Source organism: Apis laboriosa, unplaced genomic scaffold (assembly GCF_014066325.1).
Source record: "Apis laboriosa isolate Shangri-la unplaced genomic scaffold, ASM1406632v1 scaffold9_cov152, whole genome shotgun sequence".
Taxonomy (NCBI): Eukaryota; Metazoa; Arthropoda; class Insecta; order Hymenoptera; family Apidae; genus Apis; species Apis laboriosa.
This window is the reverse complement of record NW_025224966.1, coordinates 1,059,844-1,069,740: the sequence shown is the minus strand read 5'-3', so window position 1 is coordinate 1,069,740 and position 9,897 is coordinate 1,059,844. Positions and strand designations below refer to the sequence as shown.

At 46.8% G+C, this 9,897-nt stretch overlaps 2 protein-coding genes across 3 annotated transcripts in view; one reads left to right on the top strand and one right to left on the bottom strand.

The window, feature by feature from the left end:
• Nucleotides 1-466, bottom strand: part of LOC122719840 (medium-chain acyl-CoA ligase ACSF2, mitochondrial) — a 4,814-nt gene extending 4,348 nt beyond the window's left edge. The window contains exon 1 of the mRNA XM_043946050.1: nucleotides 197-466. Coding sequence (XP_043801985.1) covers nucleotides 197-290 — 94 coding nt within the window. The 5' untranslated portion in view covers nucleotides 291-466. The remainder of the gene's footprint in view (nucleotides 1-196) is intronic.
• A 1,030-nt stretch (nucleotides 467-1,496) lies between these two features.
• Nucleotides 1,497-9,897, top strand: part of LOC122719975 (serine/threonine-protein phosphatase 6 regulatory ankyrin repeat subunit A-like) — a 12,974-nt gene continuing 4,573 nt past the window's right edge. Inside the window, exons 1-11 of one of the 2 annotated variants that reach the window (XM_043946307.1) lie at nucleotides 1,497-1,832; nucleotides 1,922-2,023; nucleotides 3,160-3,261; nucleotides 3,376-3,492; nucleotides 5,187-5,387; nucleotides 5,458-5,841; nucleotides 5,927-6,247; nucleotides 6,327-7,554; nucleotides 7,623-7,798; nucleotides 7,883-8,311; nucleotides 8,820-9,846. In XM_043946307.1, coding sequence (XP_043802242.1) covers nucleotides 1,497-1,832; nucleotides 1,922-2,023; nucleotides 3,160-3,261; nucleotides 3,376-3,492; nucleotides 5,187-5,387; nucleotides 5,458-5,841; nucleotides 5,927-6,247; nucleotides 6,327-7,554; nucleotides 7,623-7,798; nucleotides 7,883-8,311; nucleotides 8,820-9,846 — 4,423 coding nt within the window. Of the gene's footprint in view, nucleotides 1,833-1,921; nucleotides 2,024-3,159; nucleotides 3,262-3,346; nucleotides 3,493-5,186; nucleotides 5,388-5,457; nucleotides 5,842-5,926; nucleotides 6,248-6,326; nucleotides 7,555-7,622; nucleotides 7,799-7,882; nucleotides 8,312-8,819; nucleotides 9,847-9,897 lie in introns of those variants that run through there. The other variant, XM_043946306.1, reaches the window with a different exon arrangement.

The window sequence follows — 9,897 nt, the reverse complement described above, 5'->3', positions numbered from 1 at the left end:
ATATATATATATACAATTGGAGAAATGGAGAATATTTAATACTATATTATTATAATATTAATATATTAAATATTATATTGTAAGAAAATTATATTATAAGATTCTCGTGAATATATGTATATACAATTGGAGAAATGGAGGAGCGTTTGTATATGTACATGTTCTTTGTTTCTTCTCATTATCTATCATCACTCACCGAGCAACGAGTCCACGTTTCTTTTCCGCAGGGGGCAAATGTGAGGGAGGTTAAGGACGGACGAGGAATTTCTTGTTATCGTGAAACGTAACATCTTCCTCGTCACCGCTTAATCGAGAACTAAACGAAAACTGTCCACGATACTCTTACTTATACGAAAATTTTAATTTTACATTTATTTGTTAATATTTATCTTTCCCAGATAAATAACTCGATCGCGCTTCATAAACTCGGTTTATTATTAATCTTCTCGAAATATGTAAAAACTGAATTCTCCACCGTTCCGACCGTCTATTTATCTATCTATTCTTAATATATATATATATATGCACCAATATCGATACTCTTAAACGCTTGAATAATACATTTGTTTGATAATCAAGCTTTTTTTACGTACATGTAAAATAAACTCTTTACATAATCCACATATACAAGCACACGTATATACGAATGACTGAATTACTTTGTCGTCGATTATCGTTGGTATAATTGCACAACGTGCAATATAACAAAAAATAACTATCTCGACCATTTTATCGCTCGTTTAATATACGTTTGAAAACGGAGATTACGACTCGTAAGACGTTCGAGGAAACGGTGACTCATCTATATAAAAATGGCCGATTGAACCTTTCTTCCATTTCGAAATACTCTTTGGAATACGAATCCAGAGAGAGAGAGAGAGAGAGAAAAAGAGAGAGTTGAAAAGAAGAAGAGAGGAGAGCTTGGTCGCAAGAAGGATCCCAGATAGGCGGATGGCGTGCTGGCTGCCCCTCGCCGGAAGTCGCGTGTCGGCGTCGACCGTGCCACCACCGTCCTACGTACCACTTTCCACCCTCCCCCACTCCACTGTTCCCCAAGCCACTCGGAGAAGCCGATTTTAGCCGCATTCCCTTGCAACCAACGCGCGAGGGACGAAGGTTGGCCAGGCCAGGGAAACGAAGAGGTAGCCAGCCTCGGTTGAATCGAATTGAGGTTAGGTTACGCGTTACCTTCGCGCGTGACGGTGATTGGTCGATCCGATCCTTCGTTCCGAGCAACGAAGGGGTGGAGGAAGGCAACCCGTTCGGCCGCCTCGCGCCAGTCCTTCCCAATCGCGGGGATGAACGCGGCCGATTAACACCTCGCCTCGATCTCGAAGCTTCGTCGATCGTATCGATCGTAACGATCGTATCGATCTCTCGGTTGGGAAAAATCGTGGAAAGGAGAGGAGAGAGAATCTCTCTTGTGAAGGCAAGTGGGGGAAAGGAAGAAGAAGTGTGGTGCGCGGCATGAGGGCGGGCGGGCAAGCGAGCGAGCGATGAGCAGTAGCGGGAACAGCAAGAGGGCGTCGGGCGGGACGAAGGACGAGAGGAAGAATGCCTCGAGCAAGGAGGAGAGCCCCGTGACGGGGAGGGGGGACGAGGGATCGGGGAGCACGGGCGGAGGAGCGAGCGCGGATGGCACGCCGCAGCCCGGGAGCAAGCCTGGATCGGCGGGGGCGAGCAGCAGGGAGGCCGTGCAGAAGCTCCTCGCGCTTGCTGCGCGCGGGGAATGGGCGCCCGTGGACCAGCTGCTCAAATCCTTGGAGAAGGCGGCCCAGAACGTCGGCGAGGATGGAGGGCCCCTTCTCCCTCTCGCAAGCGTAATGGACCCGGTCGGTCGACGATCTCTTTCTCCTCCCTCCCTCCCTCCTTTCGCTACTTCATCGGCTTCGGTTTTTAATCTTGGTGCCCCGATTTCCAGGGAACGGGGATGACGCCGTTGATGTACGCCGTGAAGGACAATCGCACGGCATTGCTCGACCGAATGATCGAATTGGGGGCGGACCTAGGCGCCAGAAATAACGCGAGTATTTCCAAGTATTTCCAAGAAATACCTATCAACTGCACCTATCAACGTCATACCGTCATCAAAGGTCAACCTTTTGCTCTCCAACGCACGGTGACTCTCCGCCACCACTGGGATCGTTAAGGCGTTAACGATATTCATTTACGTTTGATTTTTTGGAATATCGCTTCATAAATAGGTTCTTAAGCACTTTGAGTAATTATCTTATGGTAATCTTATGAGACCGAATACCGAACGCGGTGGTTTGAGTTGCTGGTTCGACGGAGAGAAACAGGCAACTGGAGTGCAAAGGGTTAATTTTTAAAAGTGTACGCGACTCGTTTGTCAATAGAAACTCGTTGAATTTTCCGTTTTCTTTTCCTCTTCGTCATCGCCGTCCTTCTTCGCGTGATCGCTCTCCCACGCACGTAGAAGAGAAATGCTTGCGATTTTTTTTTTTATACAAATTTTTAGAACAAAATTCGCATCGCGTTGCGTGGCTAGGACGCGTAACGTTGTTCGAGCTGCGTGCATCAAGTGCACGGGCTTGTATTTGCGCCGAGTTAACGATCTCCTCGGTTCGTTAATGCTTGGTTCGAGCGAAGGGGGGGAAAGAGGGTAAGTAAGATCGCGTGAAGAAGGGCCAAGGCCAAGGGATTTTCACGGGGCAACTAGGCCGGGGACGAAAAAAAATAGTTCGATTCCAAGAGGCGATTAGAGCTAGTTTCCAGATTTTTATCACGTTTGCTTATCGTTTCTTCGCGTTAGGTGGTGAAGTAACCCACGAGGGGTATCCCTCCCCCCCCCTCCCCCTCTTTCTTTTTTTGCGATCGTTAACCGTAATTCAGCGCGAGAATTTTGTATTTAAAAAAAAAAAAAAAAAAGAAAAAAATTGGACGCACCCCTTCATTAACTCTAACTAATCGCGAGGATCGAGGGGGTTTCTTCGTAGCCCCACCCAATCCAACGCGTCATTTTCGAATCGTTCGACGATAAGGCACATTCGTTTCACTATGGGCGCGGCAAAACTCGATTTATTAATCGGTTTCCTTTATATATTGCGTCATATTGACCTCGTCCAGTCGCGAAAAAAAAAAAAAAAAAGAAGAATTGTCGTTGATTTACGAGAACTGGTTTTTTTCCTCTCCCGACAGGACAATTACAATGCTCTTCACGTCGCAGCTATGTACTCGAGGGAAGACGTGGTTAAGCTACTCTTGTCGAAACGGAACGTCGATCCTTACGCTACTGGAGGAGTATGATCTGTTTTTCTTCCTTCCTCTTTTCTCGTTTCTTTTTTTTTTTTTTTTTTTTTTTTTTAGATCACGAAAAGAAGATGACGCTCTTTCGTATTCGTAATTTGAATATAGCCGAGGCAACAAACTGCTATACACTTGGTCGCGTCGAGACAGACGGGTACCGCGACCTCCATTTTGAGAGCTTTACTGGCAGCCGCCGGCCGGGACATCAGGTTGAGAGTCGATGGGGTGAGTAATTTTCCTTCTCATCATCGATGCTAGACGTTCGTGACGGCGCAGCGTCGGGGTATTTCGCCTCTCTAAAAGCGGGAGAAATTATTCTTTAACCGAAATCGTATATTTGTTTATAATGTTTTTTTTAAGATTATTTGTAAATAAGTTATTAAAAATTTAAAGAGATAGTAAAAATGCTTTTCGTAGTAAAATTTAAAATAAAATACAAAATTATTTAAAATTTCAAACTTTTCGTCAAATGTCACATGATTCGATATCGTCGTCATAATTTTGACATTGAGATAGACATGACATTTATAAGCAAATTTTTAAAAGTAAAAGTATTGAAAAAATTATGAACATTAATTATAATAACAACTGTAAACGCTACATTATTACATTTTTATATTATTATTATTATTATTATTATTATTATTGACTTGGGATCAGTTGATTTGTCTAACGAACTAATGATTAGCGAATTTTTCGTTCGCGTGATTTACTTGACTTGAAAATTTTTGAAATTTATTTATATAAAAAAAAATATCCATCTTTGAAAGATTTTCATATCTTCAAGAACGTTTTAATTCATTCATGTATATAGTTTTTAAAATTTCTCATTGTATATGAAAATTCCTATACCGATTAAACGCGAGCCACTTCATTTTGTATTCATTTGAGAAATTGAAATTTTTTCCTGAAAGTTTGAAAAAAAATTAATATATCAAACGCGCAATAATTTTATACAAAAATTTCGATCGATCATTTCGAGATTAATAACGCGTAATTAGCGACAATAATAAAAATTACCATAATTACCTCGGTAGCAGTAGTAGCAGCTAATTTTTTTTTTTTTATTTCAAAATTAAGGTTTTGCCCTTTATAACGACACGAAGAAAGAATACTAAACTGCTTTTTAAAATTGAGATTGAAAATGAAAAATTAAATAACGTATAATTTCAAAAATATCGATAATATCAAAATGAAATTTGACACGATACAAATACATACCTTAGTACACTTAATACGTAACAAAAATTGATGAGATTAAAAAAATAGAGAGATCGTAAACAATAGTTTTACTTTTCAGCAATTTGAAGATTGGCTACTTTAAAGCCACATAACTACATTAATAATTAAAAAATATGAAAAAAAATCATACCGTACGGTGGACCAAATGTTCAAATAATTATCCGTATAAAAATTTTTTCATTTTGAGAATACTCGTGAAAAGAATGGATTTTTTCCCGTTTCTAAGAGGCAAATATCCTTACTGTACAGCGCTCGTGTGTATCGGCCACGAATTCATCGAATTAACAGTTTTTCCTGCGCGATTTCTATCGCGCATCCCTCTCGATTCTCGTCTCTCGCGTGACACGAACGATGGCTCAACGACCATCGCTGCCTGGTACCGAACAGCTGTCATAATTCTCTTTCTTTCTTTCTTTCTTTCTCGCACACTACCAGCTTCCTAATATTCCTTCCTCCTCCGTCCCGTAAACGAGCAAGATTACGGCGATTTCGAGACAATTCTCGCTCACCGTATATGCATACACGGTTATTTATGGAAATCGAATTCGTTTCTTTCTCTCTTTCTCCTCCCATTGGTTGAAAATCGATCCCATCACCGATACCTTTCAACCGTCTCTTACCCGATTCGACAACGACTACTGAAAAAAAGTTGGACACGAATTGCGCGTGAATTTCAGAAAGGAAAGATACCGTTACTGTTGGCCGTGGAAGCTGGGAACCAATCGATGTGCAGGGAATTGTTGGCCCAACAGGCGCCCGATCAGCTACGCGCGACCACCGCGACCGGCGATTCGGCGCTCCATCTCGCGGCCAGAAGAAGAGACATCGACATGGTGCGGATATTGGTGGATTACGGGGCAACGGTGGACATGCAAAACGTACGAGAAGAGGGCGCTTCTCTCGCCTCGAGAGAAAAGGATACGAGTGAAAAGTGGTAACCATTTGCAGGGCGACGGACAGACAGCGTTGCACATAGCGAGCGCGGAAGGCGACGAGACCCTCGTCAAGTATTTTTACGGCGTGAGAGCGTCGGCCTCCATCACGGATCATCAGGATCGCACGCCCATGCATCTGGCGGCGGAGAACGGGCACGCTTCCATCATCGAGCTGCTCGCCGACAAATTCAAAGCGAGCATATTCGAAAGGACGAAGGACGGATCGACGTTGATGCACATAGCTTCGTTGAACGGGCACTCGGAATGCGCGACGATGCTGTTCAAGAAGGGAGTGTACTTGCACATGCCGAATAAGCGAGGGGCCAGATCTATTCACACAGCCGCCAAATACGGCCACGTCGGGATCATAAGCACTCTTTTGCAACGAGGAGAGAAGGTATTTCGCGCAAAGAAAGAACGTCCATCTTGTTCTCGACTCTCGCGACACTACCACTCCTATCTACGCGTATGTACGTGTACAGGTGGACGCGACTACCAACGACAATTACACCGCGCTTCACATAGCCGTGGAGAACGCGAAACCTGCTGTAGTGGAAACGTTGTTGGGATACGGGGCTGAGGTTCACGTTCGAGGTGGAAAGCTTCGAGAAACGCCTCTTCACATAGCTGCCAGAGTGGCGGACGGCGACAGATGCGCGCTCATGTTGCTTAAATCCGGCGCCGGCCCGAATTTGACCACCGACGACGGCCAAACGCCAGTGCACGTAGCTGCCAGCCACGGAAACTTGGCCACGTTGTTGCTGCTTCTGGAGGACGGAGGTGATCCCATGTACAAGTCGAAGGTAAACAAATGTTCCTTCCCCCTTTCCTTTCTTCCCTAAACTCTTCCCAAACATATCTCCTCCGTTTCTGGTGTCGCAGAACGGAGAAACGCCGTTGCATCTGGCCTGCAGGGGATGCAAGGCGGACGTGGTGCGACATTTGATCCGATTCGTGAAGGAGAGGAGGGGCGCGGAGACGGCGACCGCCTACGTCAACAGTTTGACGAACGAAGGTGCGAGCGGGCTGCATTACGCGGCCCAGATCGAGCCGTCGGAAGTCGGGACGGCCGGGGACGACAGAGCGGTTATTCGCGCCCTGCTCGAGGGCGGGGCGGACGTCTCGCTGCAGACGAGGCAGGCCCAGGAATCGGCGTTCCATCACTGCGCGTTGGCCGGGAACAACGAGATCCTGTCCGAGATGATAAGCGGGATGTCGGCGACCGAGGTTCAGAAGGCGTTGAACCGTCAGAGCGCGGTCGGCTGGACCCCGTTGCTGATCGCCGCCCACCGCGGCCACATGGAGCTCGTCACGACCTTGCTCGCCAACCACGCGAGAGTGGACGTGTTCGACCTCGAGGGAAGATCCGCCCTACATCTGGCAGCCGAGCACGGCTACCTTCAAGTGTGCGACGCGTTGCTCGCCAACAAAGCGTTCATAAACTCCAAGTCGAGGGTCGGGAGAACGGCGCTCCACCTTGCGGCGATGAACGGCTACTCCCACCTCGTCAAGTTCCTCGTCCAGGACCACGGGGCTGCGATAGACGTTCTCACGCTAAGGAAACAGACCCCCCTTCACTTGGCGGCGGGTGCCGGCCAGTTGGAGGTGTGCAAGCTGCTGCTCGAGCTCGGTGCGAGTATAGACGCGACCGACGACCAGGGCCAGAAACCGATTCACGCCGCGGCCATGAACAATTACGCGGAGGTAGCCCAGCTCTTCCTCCAGAGGCATCCAAGCTTGGTGATGGCATGCACCAAGGACGGGAACACGTGCGCCCATATAGCGGCGATGCAGGGCAGCGTGCGGGTGATCGAGGAGCTGATGAAATTCGACCGCCAGGGGGTGATCTCGGCGAGGAACAAGTTGACCGAGGCGACCCCCCTTCAGCTGGCGGCTGAGGGAGGGCACGCGGAGGTGGTGAGGGCGTTGGTGAGGGCAGGCGCCTCCTGCGCAGACGAGAACAGGGCCGGGTTCACCGCTGTTCACCTGGCAGCCCAACACGGCCACGGCCAGGTGTTGGAAGTGATGAGATCCTCCCAGTCCCTTCGCATATCCAGCAAGAAGCTTGGCGTTACCGCTCTTCACGTAGCCGCGTACTTTGGCCAGGCTGGTAAGTCGACCTTCCGATCTTTCTTCTTCCTTCTCTCTTCTTCTTCTTCTTCTTTTTCCTTCGCCCAGATACCGTGCGAGAATTGCTGACCCACGTGCCCGGAACGGTGAAGTCCGACCCTCCGACAGGCGGCTCTCTCGTAGGAGAATTGGGAAGCGAATCTGGAATGACGCCTCTTCACTTGGCCGCTTATTCAGGGAACGAGAACGTCGTGCGATTGCTCTTGAACTCGGCCGGTGTGCAGGTAATAAAAACGAATAGGTTAGAAAGAAGGATAGGACGTGACAGTGACACAGAAGGAAATGAAACTATGGTGTTATCTGTTAAGGTGGAGGCGGCGACCACGGAGAACGGTTTCAATCCTTTGCACTTGGCCTGTTTCGGGGGCCACATCACTGTGGTCGGTCTTCTGTTGAGCAGATCGGCCGAACTGTTGCACAGCTCCGACCGTTACGGTAAAACAGGTCTTCACATAGCGGCGACTCACGGCCACTACCAAATGGTGGAGGTGCTTCTCGGCCAGGGCGCGGAAATAAACGCGACCGATAAAAATGGATGGACGCCGTTGCATTGCGCGGCGCGGGCCGGTTACCTCGACGTTGTCAAATTGTTGGTGGAGAGCGGGGCATCTCCCAAGAGCGAAACCAATCTCGGCAGCGCGCCGATTTGGTTCGCCGCGTCCGAGGGCCACAACGACGTGCTCAAATATCTAATGGAAAAGGAGCACGATACTTACGCCTTGATGGAGGACAAAAGGGTGAGCAAGCTTCTCGTTCTTCCCTTTAATTCTCTTCCAATTCTCGTTTGAAATTGAATTTCGACGAGAAATAAATAATGAGATTATTAAAGAATTAATTTTAATATTATATGATTCAATGGCTAATTAATGAAGTGTATATACATATATATTAAAATAATTATATATATACTAATCTATATGTAAATATTTATAAAACAATAATTTTAATTATTTATTAAATATTAAATTATTATTTTTTATTGTTAAAATATTTTATATACTAACATAATTTATTATATATATTTATTAATGAATAATATAACATATAAATTAACAACCAACTAAATAACCTAAAAATTTAATTATTGTATATTTCAGTATCGCCATTTAAGACTATCTTTTAATATCTTTTCTATCTATTCAATCTTTTCAATGCCTTAGAATCTATACTTTCCTTCTGCCAAAAAATCATTGAGATTCTCCGCTTTCCCCTCTCGAACAAGACTTGATACCTTCCTTCTTTCAGTTCGTCTACAACATGATGGTGTGCAGTAAGAACAACAACAACAAACCGATCGAGGAATTCGTGCTGGTTTCCCCGGCACCGGTGGACACGGCCGCCAAGCTTTCCAACATCTACATGAAATTGTCGGAGAAGGAGAAGGAGAGGGCGAAAGACTTGATAGCCGCCGGCAAGCAATGCGAGGCGATGGCCACGGAATTGTTAGCTTTGGCCGCGGGCGCCGACTCGGCCGGGAGGATTCTCACCTCGATGGACCGTAGGAACGTCGAGTTTTTGGACGTGCTGATCGAGAACGAGCAGAAGGAGGTGATCGCGCACACGGTTGTCCAACGGTATCTCCAAGAATTGTGGCAGGGCAGTTTGAACTGGAACGCCTTCAGGACGATCCTTCTGTTCGTCGCGTTCCTCGTCTGCCCCCCTGTCTGGGTTGTGTTCGCCCTCCCCCTCGGCCACAAGTACAACAACGTCCCAATTATAAAGTTCATGTCGTATCTAACCTCTCACATATATCTGATGGTCTTCCTTTTGCTGGTCGGTATAATTCCTATATACCCTGTGGTAAGGGCGAGCCTGTTACCGTATTGGTACGAATGGTGCCTCCTCGTCATGCTGTCCGGATTATTGCTCTTCGAGCTGACCAACCCAAGCGACAAAAGTGGATTAGGCTGGATTAAACTGGCCGTGCTGCTGTTTGGAATTTGCGGGGTAGCGTTCCATCTAATGGGTTTCGTAATCGTCCACCGACCCTATTGGCCAACTTTACTTTACCTCAGGAATCAACTGTTCGCCCTGAGCTTCTTGCTCGCCTGTGTGCAGATCCTCGATTTCCTCTCGTTCCATCATCTGTTCGGCCCGTGGGCTATCATCATTGGTAACCTGATGAAGGATCTAGCGAGATTTCTCGCCGTGCTGGCCATCTTCGTGTTCGGTTTCTCGATGCACTTTGTTGCACTGAACCAAGCCTTCGAGACCCAATCGGATGGCGGAAGGCGGATTGATGACAAAAAGAAAAAAGGCGTCTTCAACGACGGTAAGTTCGACGCACGTGATTAGCCGTGCTATCTCTCTTTTTTTTTTTTTC